The sequence below is a fragment of the Staurois parvus genome, unplaced genomic scaffold (genome assembly GCF_062004578.1).
Source record: "Staurois parvus isolate SC_StPar_1 unplaced genomic scaffold, SC_StPar_1.0 ptg000438l, whole genome shotgun sequence".
Lineage (NCBI taxonomy): Eukaryota > Metazoa > Chordata > Amphibia > Anura > Ranidae > Staurois > Staurois parvus.
The window spans coordinates 1787444-1807426 of NW_028318234.1; the positions used below are offsets into that span (position 1 = coordinate 1787444).

A 19983-nucleotide genomic window follows, 5' to 3' on the forward strand; every position below is an offset into this window, starting at 1 on the left:
ACCTGCACAGACGGTGAGTCCGCACAGCAGCTTACAAAGGGGGACTTAGAATCTTGTTTGGAGACTATGTACACCAAACATGCCACTAAATTCCAATCCAAACTCCACAAAAGTACAAACGTCCTCTCTCAGGAAATAGCGGCACTAGGTTCCAGAACTGACCGTTTAGAAACAAAACACGATGAGCTCAGCTTGGCCTATTGCGAGGTCTCCAGAGACCGTGATCATCTACAAACTGCTTTCACACAGCTGCATGCTCAGGTGGAGGACCTTGACAATCGCAACCGCAGGAATAATCTGTGCATTCGGAGGGTTCCGGAGACTGTGATGGATCTTTCCCAAGCTACATCTAAATTGTTTAAGTCTCTCCTTCTGGACCACGACCCTAGAGCCTTTACATGTGACCATGTCCATAGAGCTCTACGCCCGAAACCCCCTAATGACAAACCGCCTCGGGACATTGTTCTACATATGAAAGATTTCCAGACCAAAGAAGACATACTCAGGGCGGCTCGCAGCACCTCTACGATCTCGTTTGAAGGTTCCACTTTGCAGATCTTCCCGGATGTCTCACCTGCTATGTTGGAAAGGCAGGAAAATGAAGGAAATTGCATCTGTCCTTTTTTTCAGCTCTCATTCGCTACAAGTGGGGCTTTCCCTTCAAGTTGATAGTTCAACACAATAGTAGTACATAGACAGCCACATCTTTACTTGAGGGCCGAGATATCCTGGCAAAATTTACATCTGGTTGATGTTCCCTCGCCTCAACGTCCACCCTCCACCCCTCGGGTATCTCCTATCTGGAACACTCCATCTCCACGTAGGGAACGAAGGAGAGTCAGGCAAGATTCGGCTTGAACATACTTTAGCTCCTTTATATATTATTCACTATATTGATAAGATATTGAGACGTGCTGCGGTTTTATCATAGTCATGTGTTTTGGTTAATTCGGATCATTTCCTTAGATATATGGATGTGCAAGGGGAGAGAGGGAGGAGGAAGAAGTAATTTTTGTCTTATTTTTTTTTTTTTCCTTTTCGCTCTCTTTCTTTTTTTAAGTTTCATACATGGGTCTTAGAACCCTTTTATTTACAGCCTGAATGCAGATTTCATGTGATTTCTTGACACGTGACCTCCACCTGGCACCGAACATGGCCAGAGATGTCACTGCCCTGTTGTGGAGTGGCCGCTCTGCCTCCCATGTTTTGCGATGGCAAGGTTTGGGCCCGTTTGGCCCTTTTGAAGTTAAGTTTCTCTATCTTTTCAGGAAAGGCAGCTAGCCATCCTGATCCATGGTTTATTGTGATTTTTATTCTGTTATATGGGCTCCTAAGGCCCTATTTCCCTTTTTTTTAATGCTTGTTTTTGACAATATCGTTACATGATGGTAGTCATACACGGTGCTGTGGGCATCCTGGGAACGATGTTGGGACGTGGTTGCTCCACAGTACTGTACAGATAGATTGTATCATATGCAAAGCAGATTTACCTGCTCCACTAATTAGACAATCATTTTTTGATACTCTTCAGATGGTTATAATGATGCTGACACTGTTTTTTTTTTTTCTTTTTGTCATGGTAGTTCACTATATCTCACATAATGTCCAGGGTTTCAATTCCTCCAAACAAGTGTAAAACAGCCTTCCTTCAATATAGACGCCTAGATGCAAAGATTATTTTATCAGGCAATAGAAGATATGGTATGCATGGCCAATTTGGTTAACTCTGGCTCAACCATTTTTTTAAAGCGATCCATTTCCTTGCCCCTAGCATGATTGGGATAAAAATCTGGCCTATATTTTAAAGAGACAGGGACCAAACATCCCTGTTCATCCTCCTCCTCAAGACGAGATTCCATAGCTAAATTGGCCAAAACACAGATATTACATTGGTCCAAAAAGTTACTTGTTTGGACCTCTTGTACAAAGTTCCTTTTCAATATCATCTCCATTTATGCTCTCCCCAAAAAAGTGTTTACGCAGGGTCAAAGAGCGGGCAAACCTATTCAAATCAAAAAAGATTGAAATGATGTGTAGGGCAAAAATTAAGTCCCCTCTACAGTACAGATACTGTATATCATCGCAGGTCAAAGTCCTTTTGGACAAGTTCAAAACGTTATCTATTGTTTTGACATCTGTTTCCTTAATGAGTAGCGATCCCGACCTTCTCCACATTCTTCTTTTCTTCTTTCCCCCTTGTGCATTTTTTTTTTTCTTGATGTGCTTCTTTTTCTTTTTGCTCACCTCCATATCGTTTAAATGGCTGGGACCAGGTGTGGCTCTTTCACCCACTTCTGAAGAGGAATCCACCCCCGACGCTGCTAATGTTGGATCCAAATTATCATTCTCAGACTCGGAAAAACTAACTCTCTTAATACCAACAGCATTTCCCTTCTTTTTATTATTGAATCTTGGGTATTGAGATCTCTTCCATTCATACACCTGACTGGGCTCATAATCAAGCTTATCCCGAAGCAATTTCTCCTTCTTACTAGTGATCACCTCCTTTTTTTTTTTTCCCCATTCTGTCCAACCTATCATTTGATTTAATATCCAGACTTTCAAACATCAGGTGACTCCTAAATGGTATAATCTTCTTTTTTGTATAACCGCAATTTCATCCTGTGTTCTATTGAGCTCCTGTGTTTTTAGATTCCACAATGACTTGCATCCACTCATGTGAGGCTGCAGACAATGTGTCAGTCCATTTCTTTTTTTAATTAATCTGTGGCCAGTTCAAAAGTAGGGAACTTTTTTATGCTGTGACCGTGCTAAATATTCAATCAAGGTACTTTTTTATCCCACTAGGATTTCATCTCCTTAACCACATGCCGCCCAGCCACTGTAGAAATACGTTGGCAGGGCGGCACGGCTGGGCAAAACCACGTTTTAAACCGTGTGTTTGCAAAACAAGTAGGGGGCGCGCATGAGGCGCGCCACCGCCCTACCTGTCCCGCCGATCACGGCAGCGGATGTCAGTCGCCGGCAATCACTGACAGAGAGCAGGGCTGCAGTAGCTCTGCTTTCTGTCAGTTCCCTGTCAGCTCCTGACATGCTGAGAAGAGTTTATCTCTCCTGATCAGCCTGTCCCAGTGCAGTACACACCCCCGCCCCCTAGTAAAACACTCCTCTCACACAGTTAACCCTTTCAGTAAATAAAGTTAACCCCTTCCTCCCCAGTGCCATTAGTATAGTGTCAGTGTTTTTTTTTTTTTTTTGCACTGATCACTGTATTGGTGTCACTGGGGATGTCAGTGACCCCAAGTCAGTTCCCCCCCCAGTGTCAGAATGTCCACCACAGTCCCGCCATAAGTCACTGATCGCCACCATAAGTCGCTGATCACCGCCATTATTAGTATAAAAAAAATTTAAAATCTTTACCGCCATTTGTAAACGCTATAACTTTCACATAACCAATTAATTTACACGTGTTGGGATTTTTTTTTAGCAAAGACATGTCGCAGAATGCATTTTTGGACGAAATTTATGATGAAATTTGATTTTTACATTTTTTTTACTGGACATGTTTTATAGCAAAAAGTCCAAAATATTGTTTTTTTTTTTTCTCAAATTGTCAGCCTTTTTTTTATAGCGCAAAAAATAAAAAACGCACAGGTGATCAAATACCACCGAAGGAAAGCTCTATTTGTGTGGGAACAAAAAAGGACATAAATTTCATTTATGTACCATCTTGCATGACCACACAATTGTCCGTTAAACTAGCGCAGCGCTGTATAGCAAAAAAATGGCATAAATTGCAGTATCTATACCATAGTTTGTAGACGCTATAACTTTCACACAAAGCAATCAATATACACTTATTGGGATTTTTTTTACCAAAAACATGTAGCAGAATACATTTTGGCCTAAATTTATAACTTAACTTTGAGTTTACTATATATTTTTTATAGCTGAAAGTAAAAAATATTGTTTTTCTTCAAAATTTTTGATCTTCTTTTGTTTATAGCGTAAAAAATAAAAAGCGCACAGGTGATCAAATACCACTAAAACAAAGCTCTATTTGTGTGAAAAAAAGGACGTAAATTTCGTTTGGGTGCAGCATTGCATGACCGCGCAATTATCAGTTGAATTAGTGCAGCGCCGAGTAGCAAAAAGAGGCCTGGTCATTAAGGGGGGTAAATCCTCCAGGAGGGCAAGTGGTTAATCATTAATCGCTCTAGTTTACGAAGTAAAAAGTTTAGGGTCCCCACATTGTCATCAGCTGTAGACTGTAATAAACGTTCAGTGCTAGATCTTAAAGGATTTTCCGTTACAGCTCTCTATCTATATCATCTATATTTTTCCCGCACTGTAACATCACTGCTGTTGGTGGTCATCATAACATCAACTTTGTTCTGAGACATCTGTTTTGTTATTTGGGATGGATCTAATATACATGTGGTGTTTTCTTAATGGTATGTTTTTTTTTTTATTCTTCTTCCCACACATTCTTTACAGCTTTATTTTCATTTTTATTTTCATTTTTGCCATCTCCATTGTGCGCCGTGAGAATTCTTGCACATATACTGTGGTTGGTGCATTTGGATTTTTTGCGTTGCACTTTGGGGATGTTAAAATTGTTTGCTGCAGAACTGTCTTTACCTTTTTTTTTAAAATTGGTTTGGTGTAGCAGGAGGTGGACCCAGTGTTGATTAGGAGGAACAGCTGTTGCTTAAAACCAACACTTTGTACATGGGTCCACTGGGTAATGAATAAGTTCTGTCTTTAGCGTGAAACACGTTTACCTGCCAGTCCCCCACTGTATTTCCATTGCTGTATTGGTTTTATCTTGGTTCAATAAAGTGGATTGTTTGGAGTGCTGACGATTGGGCATCGGTTGTTCTCAATACCCCCTTACACTTGTGGTTAGAATGCCACCCTTACAGACAGCTAAAAAGAATATTGGTGTCATGCTACTGGTTTTGCCAGATGGTAATGGACATGGTAATATGAAGGCACCGTCCTATGGGTGTTCAATAAATCACAGCTGAAGGAACCCCTAGTAACCTTTTGGAGGAACCCTGGTTGAGAATGCCTGGTGTAGGGTGACCACTCTATTAATGGATAAATGCACTATAAAAAGCACGCACCCTTTATGCCAATTTCCCCTGACCTAATATAACCCACCCTCTTGATCACAGATGAATGCTTAACCTAATACGATGGCCACAGCTTCGTGTGTGTGTGTGTGTGTGTGTGTGTGTGTACCCCATAACTTTCTAGAAGGCTGTCTCATATGTCTGTGGCCTCGGGACATTACCCACCAGGTGCAAAGCATATAAACTTTTCTAGTGACATGAGGATTACATTTAAATTGAACAGGACCCATCCAGATGGTATGATGGCTTTAAATTTGTCTGTTCTTTCCAAGGTCAAAAAAACAAAAAGAAAATATGACCAGCTTTTCATACCATAATTTGAATGCCAGTACAGCATTTGAGTTCTTGTGCTACTCTACACACCCATACAGTCTACCAATTTAGCAGTGCCGACCTTCAGCTAGGAAAATCACTCTGTCACCAAGCTGGTATCATTTGCTGGTTCCAGAAATATGTCCGTGACTTTTGTGTTCTCCTGTGGTCTGCACACTGGCCAGATCCCCCGTTTCAGGAGAGCAGAAAAAAGTGTGTGTGTACTGCATAAAAAAATTTAAAGGAACACTTTGAAAATACATCAGATCTCAATAGGGAAAAGTATCATTCTGGATATCTATATTGATATGGACTGGGTAATGTGTTCAGAACGTAAGGATGCCCCATCGTTTGATGGAAATGAAAATTATCGACCTACAGAAGACTGAATTCAAAGACACCCAGAATATCAAACTGAATAAATGATGCAGCAGGCTAGTGCATGTTGCTGAAGTTTCATTGCAGCAACTGAAAATGGTATTCAGTAGTTTCTATGGCCCCACATGCTTATATGCAGGCCAGACAATGTTTGGGCATGTTCCTAATGAGATTCTTCCTGGATCTGGACCAGGGCATCACTGAGCTCCTGGACAGTCTGATTTAGGTCAGGCGAGCGTGGGGGTCATTCAGTGGTATAAATTCCTTCATCCTCCAGGAACTGCCTGCATACTCTTGCCACATGAGGCCGGACATTGTCGTGCACCAGGAGGAACCCAGGACCCACTGCACCAGCATAGGGTCTGACAATGGGTCCAAGGATTTCTTCCCAATACCTAATGGCAGTCAGGGTGCCATTGTCTAGCCTGTAGAAGTCTGTGTGTCCCTCCATGGATATGCCTCCCCTAACCATCACTGACCCACCACCAAAATGAACATGCTGAACGATGTTGCAGGAAGCATAATGTTCTCCACGGCTTCTCCAGGCCCTTTCACGCCTATTACGTGCTCAGGGTGAACCTGCTCTCATCTGTGAAAAGCACAGGGTGCCAGTGACGGACCTGCCAATTCTGGTGTTCAATGACAAATGCCAGTCGAGCTCTATGGTGCTAGGCAGTGAGCATAGGGCTCACGAGAGGATGTCGGGCCCTCAGGCCATCCTCATGAAGTCTGTTTCTGTTTGTTTGATCAGAGACATTCACACCAGTGGCCTGCTGCAGGTCATTTTGTAGAGCTCTGGCAGTGCTCATCCTGTTCTTTCCTTGCACAAAATAGCAGATACCAGTTCTGCTGATGATGGGTTGAGGACCTTCTGCGGCCCTGTCCAGCTCTCCTAGAGTAACTGCCTGTCCCCTGCAATCTCCATACTTTTGAGACTCTGCTCCTTTAATTTTTTTGAGGTGTGTGTGTATATGTATATATGTATGTATGTGTGTGTAAGTATTGGAAAGCCTGCCTTTTACATGATCTTTATTGGCATCCCAGTCGTCGTCCATCGGGTTCAGTATTGAGTTGGCCCACCCTTTACAGCTATTACAGCTTCAACTCTTCTGGGAAGGCTGTCCACAAGGTTTATGAGTGTGTCTATAGGAAGGTTTGACCATTCTTCCAGAAGCACATTTGTGAGGTCAGGCACTGATGTTGGATGAGAAGGCCTGGCTTGCAGTCTCCGCTCAAATTCATCCCAAAGGTGTTCTGATGGGTTGAGGTTATTACTCTGTGCAGGCCAGTCAAGTTCCTCCACCCAAAATCGCTTATCCATGTCCTTATGGACTTTGCTTTGTGCACTGGTGTGCACTCATGTTGGAACAGGAAGGAGCCATCCCCAAACTGTTCCCACAAAGTTGGGAGCATGAAATTGTCCAAAATGTCTTGGTATCCTGGCGCCTTAAGACTTCCCTTCAATAGAACTAAGGGGGCAAGGCCAACCCCTGAGAAATAACCCCATACCATAATCCCCCCTCCAACACACTTTACACATGCCACAATGCAGTCTGGCAAGTAACGTTTTTTTCTCCTGGCAACTGCCAAACCCAGACACTCCCATCAGATTGCCAGACCTAGAAGAGTGATTTCACTCAAGAGAACATGTCTCCACTGCTCTAGAGTCCAGTGGTGGCGTGCTTTACACCATTGCATCCGAAGCTTTGAATTGCACTTGGTGATGCAAGGCTTGGATGCAGCTGCTCAACCATCAAAACACATTCCATGAAGCTCTTTATGCATTATTGTGCTTATCTGAAGGTCACACAATGTTTGGAGGTATTTAGCCATTGACTCTGCAGACAGTTGGCGACTTCTGTGCACTTCAGCATGTACTGACCCTGCTCTGTCATTTTTACATGGCCTACCACTTCATGACTGAGTTGCTGTTCCCAGTTGCTTCCACCTTGTTATAATACCACTAACAGTTGTTCTGTTTAGTAACAAGGAAATGTCACGGATGGACTTATTGCACAGGTGGCAACCTATCACGGGACCATGCTTGAATTCACTGAGCTCCTGAAAGCGACCCATTCTTTCACAAATGTTTGTAGAAGCCGTCTGCATGCCTAGGTGCTTGATTTTATACACCTGTGGCCATGAAGGAGATTGGAACACCTGAATCTAGGGGTTCCCCCTCATCCCTTTAAAACCAAACACACATTACACAGGTTCTGTGGCTGGATAAGGTGGTGATTAAAGTGTGTGTGTGTGTGATATACAGCGGGTATAATAGGTCTTCAACATGTCACCATTTTTCTAGGTAAATGGATATCTAAATGTGCTATTGACATGAACTTTTCACCACTTGTTGGTAACAACCCATGCAATCCATACACACAAAGAAACCATAACAAATAAGTTCAGAAATGTAAGTTTTATGTGTAATAAAATGCTATGACACAGAAAAAGTATTTAACACTCGAAGTTAAATTTCTTTATTCTTTGTACAAAATCCTTTGTTGGTAATGACAGCTTCAAGACGCTTCCCTGTATGGAGAAACTAGTCGCATGCATTGTTCAGTTGTGATTTTGGCCCATTCTTCCACTCTTTAGTTCTTTCTATGGATTTTCTATTGGATTCAAGTCAGGTTATTGGCTGGGCCTTTCTAGCAGCTTTATTTTCATTCTTTGAAACCAGTTGAGAGTTTCCTTGGCTTTGTGTTTGGGATCATTGCCTTGTTAAAATGTCCACCCTTGTTTCATCTTCATCGTCCTGGTAGGTGGCGGCAGATTTTTATCAAGAATGTCTTGGTACATTTTTCCATTCATCCTTCCTTCAATGATATGACGTTTGCCAGTACCGTATACTGAAAAACAGCCCCACACCATGATGTTCCCACCTCCAAACTTCACTGTTGGTATGGTGTTTTTGGGGTGAGGCGCAGTGCCATTTGCCCTCCAAACATGGTGTGTATTATGGCATCTAAGGAGTTCAACAGACCGGACCTCATTTTCCCAGTATTTCACAGGCTTGTCTAAATGTTGTGCAGCAAACCTTGAACGAGCCTCAACATCCTTTTTTGTGCAATGGACTCCTGCGTGGTGAGCATGCATACAGGCTATGGCGGTTGAGTGCATTACTTTGTGTTCTTTGAAACCATTGTACCTGCTAATTCCAGGTCTTTTTGAAGCGCTCAGTCGCTCTTGGACAACTCTTTTGATAACTATTTTCACTCCTCTGTCAATTCTTGCGAGGAGCACCTGGTCGTAGCTGGTTTATGGTGAAATGATGTTCTTTCCTCTCCTTGATTATGACCCAAACAGTGCTTTCTGGAATTTTCAGATGTTTAGAAATCCTTTTGTTACCAATGCCATCAGTATGTTTTGCAACAGTATGGTTGCAAAGGTCTTGAGAGAGCTCTTTGCGCTTACCCATTATGAGATGTTTCTTGTGTGACACCTTGGTAAAGAGACACCTTTTTTTACAGGCCATCAGTGGAGACTGAACCAGCTGATATTAATTTGCACTGACAAGGGGCAGGATTGCTTTCTAACTACCAATAGGTTTCAGCTGGTGTCTTGTCTTGGCTTTCCATATCTCCTTTGCACCTCCCTTTTGTCATGTGTTCAATACTTTTTCCCTGTATCATTCCATTTTATTACACATAACTAAATTTGTGACCTTATTTGTTTTGGTTTCTTTGTATGTATGAATTTCATGGGTTGTTACCAACATATGATGAAAATTTCATGCCAGTGGCACCTTTAGAAATATATTTACCTAGAAACGTACATATACATGTACATTCTCAAAATGCCTTCAGTCAACTTTTTGTTGCCCAACAGATTTTCACTTTGAAATGAAAACCAACAGTTTGATTAAAGGAGCAGAGGTAAAATCCCAGACCTCTATTCCTTCACCTCTTGTTTTGATCCAGGCTTTTCAGAGTTCTGTGGAATCCTGTCTTAAGAATACAGTGGATGGCAGGGCCGGATCTAGCCTGCCTGATGTGGTGGTGCAGTAAAAAATATCAGTTGTGCAAAGGATGTGAGGTCAGTAGGGCAGTGTACAGGGGGGGCAGCAGGGCAGAGAGATGGGGACAGCAGTTTGTAGGGCAGGTTATCACGGCAGAGGATGAGGTCAGCAGGGGAGTGTACAAGACTCAGTAGGGCAGTGTACTGGCGGTCAGCAGGGCAGAGGATGGGAGATCCTCTCCCATGCCCTCTCTATGACAAATTCCCCTAAATTCGTACTCCTACCACAACCCCTTCCAAAGTACCCTTCACAGCACAGATGCCCCCTCCTGGCTCAAATACCCCCCCCCCCCAAATCCCTCTAGCAGACAATCCTTCCCCATCCCCAAACCACCGTTAGCCTTTCCAACACAAATGACTGCTTCCCTTCACGCCTCTCCTCTCCCTTCATTTTGTACAATTTGCCTGTAAGCTCCCGCACCCCCGTCTTCCCAATTTACAGTCCAGAGGTTCGGGCTGTGCTCTGCTCCCCCTCCTGTCAGAACAGCACTGCGCCATATAGTTGATGACACAGGATCGCTCCAACCACCAGGCTGCCACATTTCTTGCTGTGGGAGATAACCGGTCCTTGGAGGAGATAGGGGCAGGTAATGAAATGGTGTACATCCCGATGGACAGAGCGATCCGGTGCTCCTCCTTGCTCTCTCTTCTTTGTCACTTTCTGGACTTAACTGCTCCCTTGTCCTGGTTTTGAGTGTGGGGGTGGGTGGGGTGAGCTCAGCACTCTGGGGGGGCACAACTGAAATCTGGGGGGGCAGCCCACCCCCCTAGTTCCGGCCATGGTACACAGTGGACATGTCTTGCAAAAGGAATTTAAAATTTTTCTGTGCAAAAAATGGATTCATGGAAGGCACTACACTTGTTTGGCTCCTAGATGGCAGTATACACACAGCAGTCTGCAGGTGACAATTGGACATTTGTAGGTCTTAAAATACAATGACAACAGATGCCGCACTATTCTGTACCCTGTCTGTGTGCACATAGCCCCAGAACATTTCTAGAGGTGAGCTGCCACAGTCCACGTATCCCTTGCCAATATTTCTGTGCCATCCAGCAAATGGCAGCTTTGTTTGTCCTTGATTAGTTTTCTTTACTGTTCGGCTTTATATTTAATCAATTGATTTATCCAGAGACCATCATCTGTATACTCTCTTGGCCTATATGGTAAAGCGTCATGTCTTTATTCTAGGTTTGTCACTTCTTCCTTTTTTGTTGTGGTGCTTTTTTTTGTTTTGGGTTTTTTGTTTTCCCCCTGCAGCATAATAATTTCCAGCGTGGCATGTTTAGTTTTCAAAGACATATTAATCAATGTCTCTGACCTCCTTCTGAACAGTTAAATCGTATCTAAGCCCAAAAACAAAAATTTGAACATATTGCAGCTTACAATCCTTAAATTTGTTGGCTGCATTAGTATTCTTTTTCACACTTTTTAATGTATATTTTAATCTATTAATCTTGGCATTAACACCCTTTCTGTCTATGACAGGGTGTGTTTGGACTACATAACACCTCTCTTTCTTCTCTATAATGGGGGAGTTTCTATCCTACAGAGATAACAGGGAACAATGCTAATCAATAACTTCCTGTGCTTTCTGCCTCTGAACTGTTATCAGTTCACTAGTGAACAGACACTATATAATAAAACCATTTCAATGGGTTCAACAGACCAGAAGGGAGCAAATGACCTAAATTTTTACTTTTTAGTTTTTACATAACATTTTTTTTCTTAGGTTTATAAAAAGTTTATGTACAGTATTGGAGCTTAAGGGCCAGTTCACACTACATGCGTTTCAGTGCTTTTTTTTTTTTTCTGCATCCAAAACCCGCAGAAAGTAGGTTATATGGTTGTCGGTGCTTGCAGTTCCAGTGTGTTCCGGTTGCAGAAAAAAGTAGAACCTGCTGCATTTTTTTTCTGCACAGAACTGTACGGGAACGCAGTAAAACTCACTAACTCACATGTCACTATTTAAATTGAAGAAAAAGAGAGGGGGAAAAAAACACTTCTGGACTGCATTTCTATAGTGTGATCTGGCCCTAAAGGTCTCCAGATGTGGTAGCTGCATTAGTTTTTCTTTTCAGGCTAAGAACATGTTTGGCAGAAAATACTGGTTAATATTGTGTGAAATTCAGTGCCCTTGTCACATACTGTGAGCTTAACAGAAAGGTCAAACAATCTGATCTTCTGTACACTGCTGATCTCCCCACCTTCAGGTACTGGGGATCGGTAGATGTGTTATGAGGTCCAGCCTGGGTGATTATGGTTCCCATTCATAGTTAAAGGCCAAGTTCACCTTTTTATTTTTCCCTATTACCAATATTATTATTATTTATTATTATTCTACAGGATTTATATAGCGCCAACAATTTGCGCAGCGTTTTACAATATATTTATTTATTTCAGGTACTTCTATAGCGCTGTCAATGTACTCAGCTCTTTACATATATATATATATTGTACATTCCCATCAGTCCCTAACCCTCAAGGGGCATACAATCTAAGGTCCCTAACTCACATTCATACATACACATACTAGGGCCAATTTAGACAGGATCCAATTAACCTACCAGCATGTCTTTGGAGTGTGGGAGGAAACCGGAGTACCTGGAGGAAACCCACGCAGGCACAGCAGAACATGCAAACTACAGGCAGGTGGATTCGAACCAATGACCCTAGTGCTGCCAGGCGGAAGTGCTTACCATTTAGCCACTGTGCTGCCCTGATATAGCTTTAATGTACTTTTTTTTTGCAGAAATAAAAAGCTTTCCATTTATCCTACACAGCCCTTACTTCAGTCTCCAGCTTGTTGTATAAAAAAGAAAAAGTCTTCACTCCTTCCTGTATGGACCTTTTTAGGATATGAAAACTGTTAGCACAGTAGTAAACCACTGATGAAAGAAAAAAAAAAAAATCCCCTGCTAGGTAATGGCATAACCAGGGGCGAACTGACAACTCATGGGGCCCCCGGGCAATAGGGGATCATGGGGCCCCTGTGTCCTTGCCCAAACTCAAAAAAGCCTATGAAAAAGGTACCAGGGGCATCTCATGGGGCCCCCTACTGACCCCGGGCCCTTGGGCGGTGCTTGAGTTTCCAAATGGTCAGTCCGCCCCTGGGAATAACGTACTAGAGCGCATTGCATGCTAACACATTATGAAAGACTTGCCTTAAAACAAAGCCCTCCAGCGACGTGCTGTCACCACTGACAGGGCTACCATCTTCGATATTCTTCCATATGGGTTTGTGAGCTCCAGCCATGTGACTGCCGAGCTGCCATGATGTTACTCCTGCGCATGGGAGTCTCGCAACATGGCACAGTGCTTTGAAAAAATGGCATGGGTATGCCGTTCCTTTAGAGTGCATGTTTCAGCTGTAAAAAGAAAAAAAAAATTATCTCCTAAACTGTGCACTTTAGGAGAGCTTCATGTTCCCCAAAAGGAGGTTTATTTCCACATTAGGAAGCAGGAAATAGTTCACTAGCTGAGCTCATTAACACACACCCTGCATCTGCCCTCCAGCTCCAGGGGATCACGCCCAGCAACCTTTTTGAAGGTGCACATTTTTCCAATACAACCGCTGATCACCATTCTCAGGCATCGATTTTTAGTTTTTTAAATTAGTTTATTTCCCTACCTTACTTTCATCTTCCATAGAGCATTCATTTGGGTTCTGTAAAGCTCAGCATACACTATACTAAACTGATTTTACGATCTCATTTAGACCTACGATCAGCTATGTAGTGCAAGGTCTGCCTGATTGGATACAGAGTGAATGGATAGATAGGTGGGTCCTCCTATTCCATAGTTTTGGTAAATCTAAAGGAAATTGTCCACCCGAGGACAAGTAGTGTTTTACAGGATTTTTAGGTGAAAATAAAGGAAATAAAAGTATGGAGGGAAAAAAAGCAGCCAACCCAAATAAGGATTAATAAATAAATAAATAAATATATATATATATATATATATATATATATATATATATATATATACACACACAGTGTGTGTATGTATGTATGTGTGTGTGTGTGTGTATATGTGTGTATATATATATATATATATATATACTGTATATGTGTGTGTGTGTGTGTGTGTGTGTGTGTGTGTGTGTGTATGTATATATATATATATATATATATCATTTTTTTTTTAGGTTTCGATGCAGTTTGGACTAAGCCATGTCTACACAAAGAGCCAGGCCTCTATTTTTAATTGCATTTCCTGTGATCCTACTGTAATATCTTTATTCTACATTTTCCCAATAAACCATAAAATTCATTACAACCACCATAAAATATTTAAATAGAGCAACATGTATTCCTGTCTGACTTGAGTTGAAACCATTAAAGACTAATAGATAAAATGTTCTCTGCAAGGTTTGCATGGGATCCATCAGTAGTTACTTTGCAGTAATGATATTTTAAGAGAGGATTTGTGATTTAAAATGAACCAGGAATTTTTGGACTACAAGGAAATGCATGGTGAACATGCAAACCTGTTTAGGTGGTGCTGTCCAATAGAATGTTAATAAAAACATGTGTTCGGTTCCATCAAGTTGATGTCTGTTCTTCATGACTACATGGATACTGTATCTCCAGAATGATCTGTCGTTCTGTTGCTGTATCCATTTATTTTACTCCTGTTTTTTTATAAATAAATAATAATCATTATTAATAAAAATGTATGTGTGTATATAATTATTTATTATTCAAGATTTATATAGCGCCAACAGTTTGCTCAGTGCTTTACAATGTAACGGGAGACAATACAGTTCAATACAAGAGCTTACAATCTAAGAGAGAGGGGCTGGTGGTACAAAAGGTAGTAACTGTGGGGGATGGACTGGTAGGATGAATAGAAGATTCCATTGTTAGCTGAGGGCAGGATAGGCTTCCCTGAAGAGAGGTTTTCAGAGATCGCCTAAAAGTGAGCAGAGCGATAGTCTGATAAATTGGGGTAGAGAGTTCCAGAGGATGGGGGAAGCTCTGGAGAAGTCCTGGAGACGAGCATGAGAGGAGGAGACAAGGGAGCTAGAGAGAAGTCGTGCGAGGAGCTGAGAGTACTGTTTGGGTGATATTTGGAGACAAGATTGGTGATGTAATTTGGGGCAGAGTTATAAATGGCTGTTTATGTTACTGTTAATGTGTATTAATATTACTCCTTTTTTTTTTTTTTTTTACAAATTTCAGATATATACAAAGTTGAAAAGCTTTACCCTATTGAGTTTCCAGAACCCATAATATTATAGCAGAACTATACTGCATCTGAGTACCACAAACCAAAAATGCTGTTTAATTCACTTGTAATATTCAAAGCAAACTCCCCATCCCTATTTCTCCATGCATTGTTTTGTTGAGAAATCGCCTTGAAAAACTCTTAGCATTTCTGGCCATGGCCATCTTTAGTAAGGGCAGATGATTGTTTGAAAACCAGTAAATGTACATTTCTTTCATTACTTCCTTGTTTCCATTACTAGACAAATTATGTCATACATCTTCAGGAGGGGAGGAGGGGGTTTCTCAGCTTAGCACACCCTCCTGTCCTGTCTGCATGCCTGAGCTAAGGACATATAGATTCCAGGAAGTAAAGGCTACTAGAATCATCTGCCCATACTCAAGATGGCCATGGCCAGATATGCTAGGGGGTTATCTTTCAAAGTGATTTCTCAGCAAACTAAAGCATGGAGATATGAATGAATGGATGGGTGAGTGTACTTTGAATATTTTTAAAAATTTACGCTTTTTGGTTTGTGGTGCCCAGATACCGTGTAGTTCTGCTTTAACCTACCAATGGTTAAGATGACAGGGAACTTCCAATACTAGGGCTATAATAAAGGTTATCTGTCTGGTAAGACATTGTTAGAGTTGATTTGTTAAAATATTTTGTACATTTATTCTAATGAGCACCCTCTTCTAGGTCAAAGAGTTTAATGGCCGTCACTTTGTTATGGAAACCTCGATCACAGGAGACTTTGCACTAGTAAAGGCTTGGAAGGCAGATCGTGCTGGAAATGTTATTTTCAGGTAAGGTTCCTTTTTAAATCTTGTGGTTGTTTTTTTTTTTTTTTTTTTTTTTTTTTTTTACAAAGATGAATTTCAGCAAAGAAGTAGCATATATAACCTGCTTTTAGTCCCATGCCTCAAGATTAGATCAAGTGTTCCTGAGCTGTGATTCAGACCCAGTTCAAAGGCTTTCTTATTTACTTTTTGTGTGTTTTTTTTCTTTTTTTTTTCGCTTGGATATTGACTAGCACAGAGTTATGTTTGATATTTAGTTGCTCTGATTGCAAGTTCCACCCACTCCCAACCTTGTGTCGACCACTGACATCCGTGCATCATATATGTGGCTGTATGGGAAGTGACAGAGGAGAAAGGAACCACCAGGTTAATACGTACAGCTGTGACTACATTCCCTTTGAAATTGCAAGACATGTAGTTTAGTCTGCAGTTACGAGATTTTCCAAATGTGCCTCCAATTGTGCACACTGAACTGCAAGGACTGGGGATGATGGAGTCACAGGGCATTGGATATTTATTTACTCTTAAATGCTGGACCCCAATCTGCATGGCATGGTTTGACTGACTGCAGATCGTGTCAGACTAATCCGATTGAGTTTTGTGACTGTATCACTAATGTTTTGGACCAGGGTAATGCAGTGGATATAGAATATCTTGATTTCAGCAAAGCATTTGATACAGTTCCATGTAATCTAATACAAAGACTGCACAGGAATTTAGTGTTTCTAAACCCCGGACCCTACATTCACTAATATCTAGTCTCCCTCAGTACACACAACATGGAAGTGCAATTATTTTAGTAAATATAAACGCATAAATATCTTTTCCCATCAGCAGTTAGAGCAGTCTTGTGACTTCTGTCCGTGTCCAGCCGAGCATTGGTTAATATATCAAACATAGGTGCAGCGCTAATATAAAGGAATGAATATCGTGCAAAATAATAAATTATTATCCAACAATATGAATCATTATTGTTCATAGATATAAAGTGAAAGTAGTGCTAAATTAAAGTGACCAACATACTGGTAAAAATATATAAAGTGCCAAAGCATTAAAATAGGGTAAATTTTGGTGTATAAAGTGAAGTCCTAAAACGTGATCTCGGGTTAGAAGTGATCCCCTTTAAATCTTCTGGTAATAAATCAAATAATAGAATTGCGCACTCACCAGATGCGCAATATCATCACGCATTTGAGAACACAATCTCTCAGAAGGTCAGCTGGATTCTCTTACTGGGCGTCTACAACCTGGCATGGATTCCTCCCTGGACTAACCATGGATAGTAGCAACTTCCTTCTCCTCATCAAGTGACTCTTTATAGCTTATTTTTGCGCTCACTTCTGTGTTTTATGAGCATTGGTTAATGCTTGTAGGTGGGCTTTTCTTTCTCCCCTGATTATCCGATGAGGCAGCATAATCCCTGACCTTCTGTCTGGACAGTGCTGATTGGCCCTGTGCTGATCACATGCACTCTCCCGGGGGAAAAAAAAAACAAAATAAAAAACCTCTCCAGCAATACACACCAAACAAACTGAGCATGTGCAGCTTGCCCCCAAGGCTGTCAGCAGATGGATTGGGGACAGTAGAAGGGGAGGATCAGAGAAGACAGGATCAAACCGCTGTTACACAAAGCGCAGGATTAACCCCTTAGGTTCCACAGTGAGTATAACAAGCATGCTTTACTGCATATACAGATTGATTTTACTGTTGTGGGTTTAGTAACACTTTTTAATTCTTGGGTGGTTCAGTGGATATGCAGTTGGCTAAAGAATAGATACCATACTGTGGTTGTAAACCAGAGACCAGTCGCTACTGGTGTGCCACAAGGCTCTGTACTCAGTCCTGTTCTATTCAATCTATATGTAAGTGATAGAAATAAAGCTTTGGTGGGGTGAGGTATGTGGTTTTGCTGGTGACTCAAAGCTGTGCAGAAGGGTTGATGTCCCTGGAGGTGTTGGTACTACTGAGTATGATTTGCCATTGCTGGAAGATTGGTCAGAGCAATTGGTCAGAAGCAATGCTTCTAAATGTAAAGTAATGCACCTAAAGAATGCTTTGATGGAGTATAATATTGGGTGTACAGTGTTGACCAGCACTACAGAGGAAAAGATGTGGGAGCACTTAATTCAGATGATTGCAAATTGAGCAAACAGTTTGGCCGTGCAGTGGGAAACCAGGGCACTTTTTTTCAGCAGGAATGTATGGCAAGGGGTGCTGGAGGGTCTATTGATGTTGGTGAGGTGTGTGTATGTATGTGTGTGTATATATATATATATATATATATATATATATATATATATATATATATATATATATATATTTTTTTTTATTTTTTTATTTTTTTTTCTGGGGGGTAATTGCTTCCGGGAGGGATCCACTGTTGCTGGTTGTTGGGGGTTCTATTAATGCTGGCTGCTGAGAGATCTGTTGCTAGTGGATCTATTGTTCCAGGGGATCTATTGTTGCTGGCTGCAGGGGATTTTCTTTTCAATACATTCCATACAAATTGTTTAGCGCCACAAAATACTTGGCTCGGTATTCTCTAAAAAGGCCAGTACTGGGGGGTGGGTAGGGGGGTAGAACAAAACATGATTCAGAAATAGGGAGTACCTCCATCTATTCTGAGGGTAAAAAGCCCTAGGGAAAAGAAAATGGAATTCTAGGCTGCATCACTAGACGAGTCACCAGTAGGAGGAAGGAGATCCTGATTCCTCTATATAGATCTTTAGTTATCACTAGACGAGTCACCAGCAAGAGGAAGGAGGTCCTGATTCCTCTATAGAGATCTTTAGTTATCACTAGAGGGGTCACCAGCGGGAGGAAGGAGGTCCTGATTCTTCTATAGAGATCTTTAGTTATCACTAGAGGGGTCCCCCAGCAGGAGGAAGGAGGTCCTGATTCCTCTATATAGATCTTTAGTTATCACTAGAGGGGTCCCCAGCAGGAGGAAGGAGGTCCTGATTCCTCTATATAGATCTTTAGTTATCACTAGAGGGGTCCCCAGCAGGAGGAAGGAGGTCCTGATTCCTCTATATAGATCTTTAGTTATCACTAGAGGGGTCACCAGCAGGAAGGAGGTCCTGATTCCTCTATAGAGATCTTTAGTTATCACTAGAGGGGTCACCAGCAGGAGGAAGGAGGTCCTGATTCCTCTATATAGATCTTTAGTTATCACTAGAGGGGTCACCAGCAGGAGGAAGGAGGTCCTGATTCCTCTATAGAGATCTTTAGTTATCACTAGAGGGGTCACCAGCAGGAGGAAGGAGGTCCTGATTCCTCTATAGAGATCTTTAGTTAGACCTCATTTTAGAATACAGTGTCCAGTTCTGGGGACCTCACTTACAAAAAGATATTGATAACAAAAATGGTGAAAAGTCTGTTATCTGTCTGAGGGATAAACTGTGTCAGGAGAGACTTGGAAGCTTAACATGTACAATCTGGAGGTAAGAAGGGAAAGTGGAGATGTGAGTTTACCAAGAGTAGTTGATGCTTGAAATGGACTTTCAGCATAGGTAGTGAGTTTGCCAAAGCACATTTCAATCAACTTACTGTTGACGAACATAGATTTATATTCTGACATAAAAGTAAAAAAAAAAAAAAATTCTGCAGCATGTCCTTCCATTCTGCTGACAATGGGGGGCATCATGCGCCTCGCTATTTACAGATAAACACGAAACCAGAGTCTGTTCCCTATAGCAATTGTGTATCAGCATTTCTGGTCAGAAAATTCAGGAATCCCATTGCTCCGCATGAACCACAATGTTGGTGTGTGGGGTATTTTTTTTTTTTTCTTGTCTCCTTGCCCAGCTACGTAGTGCTGATAGCTTTATATCCGTAACTGGAACTGTTTTTTGTTTTTGTTTTTTTTTGTTTTTTGTTTTTTTATAGAGCAATTCCAATATTTTAGTTATTGGTGGGGTTTGATGGTCTGTGTAATGCATTCTGTTGCTTTGAGAATCCCGTGTTGATCATCTGCTATAAATCCTGGACTATTTTCAGTAGGGGATATTCCTTGTTGTGCTCTCTATTGTCTACAATAAATGGAAGCTTGTTGAACCTTACAAAAAAATGGACATGACAGTTCCTATATTTTTGCTTTGATGGATTCTTTGCCTTAGAGAACTCCAGCCATAAAAAAAGGATAAAAATGAATAGCCCATTAAAA

The 19983-nt window shown here is 41.4% G+C and overlaps 1 protein-coding gene across 1 annotated transcript in view; it reads left to right on the forward strand.

Moving 5' to 3' along the window:
* Positions 1-19983, forward strand: part of OXCT1 (3-oxoacid CoA-transferase 1) — a 171848-nt gene that overhangs the window by 46119 nt on the left and 105746 nt on the right. The window contains exon 6 of the mRNA XM_089687812.1: positions 15718-15824. Coding sequence (XP_089543938.1) covers positions 15718-15824 — 107 coding nt within the window. The remainder of the gene's footprint in view (positions 1-15717; positions 15825-19983) is intronic.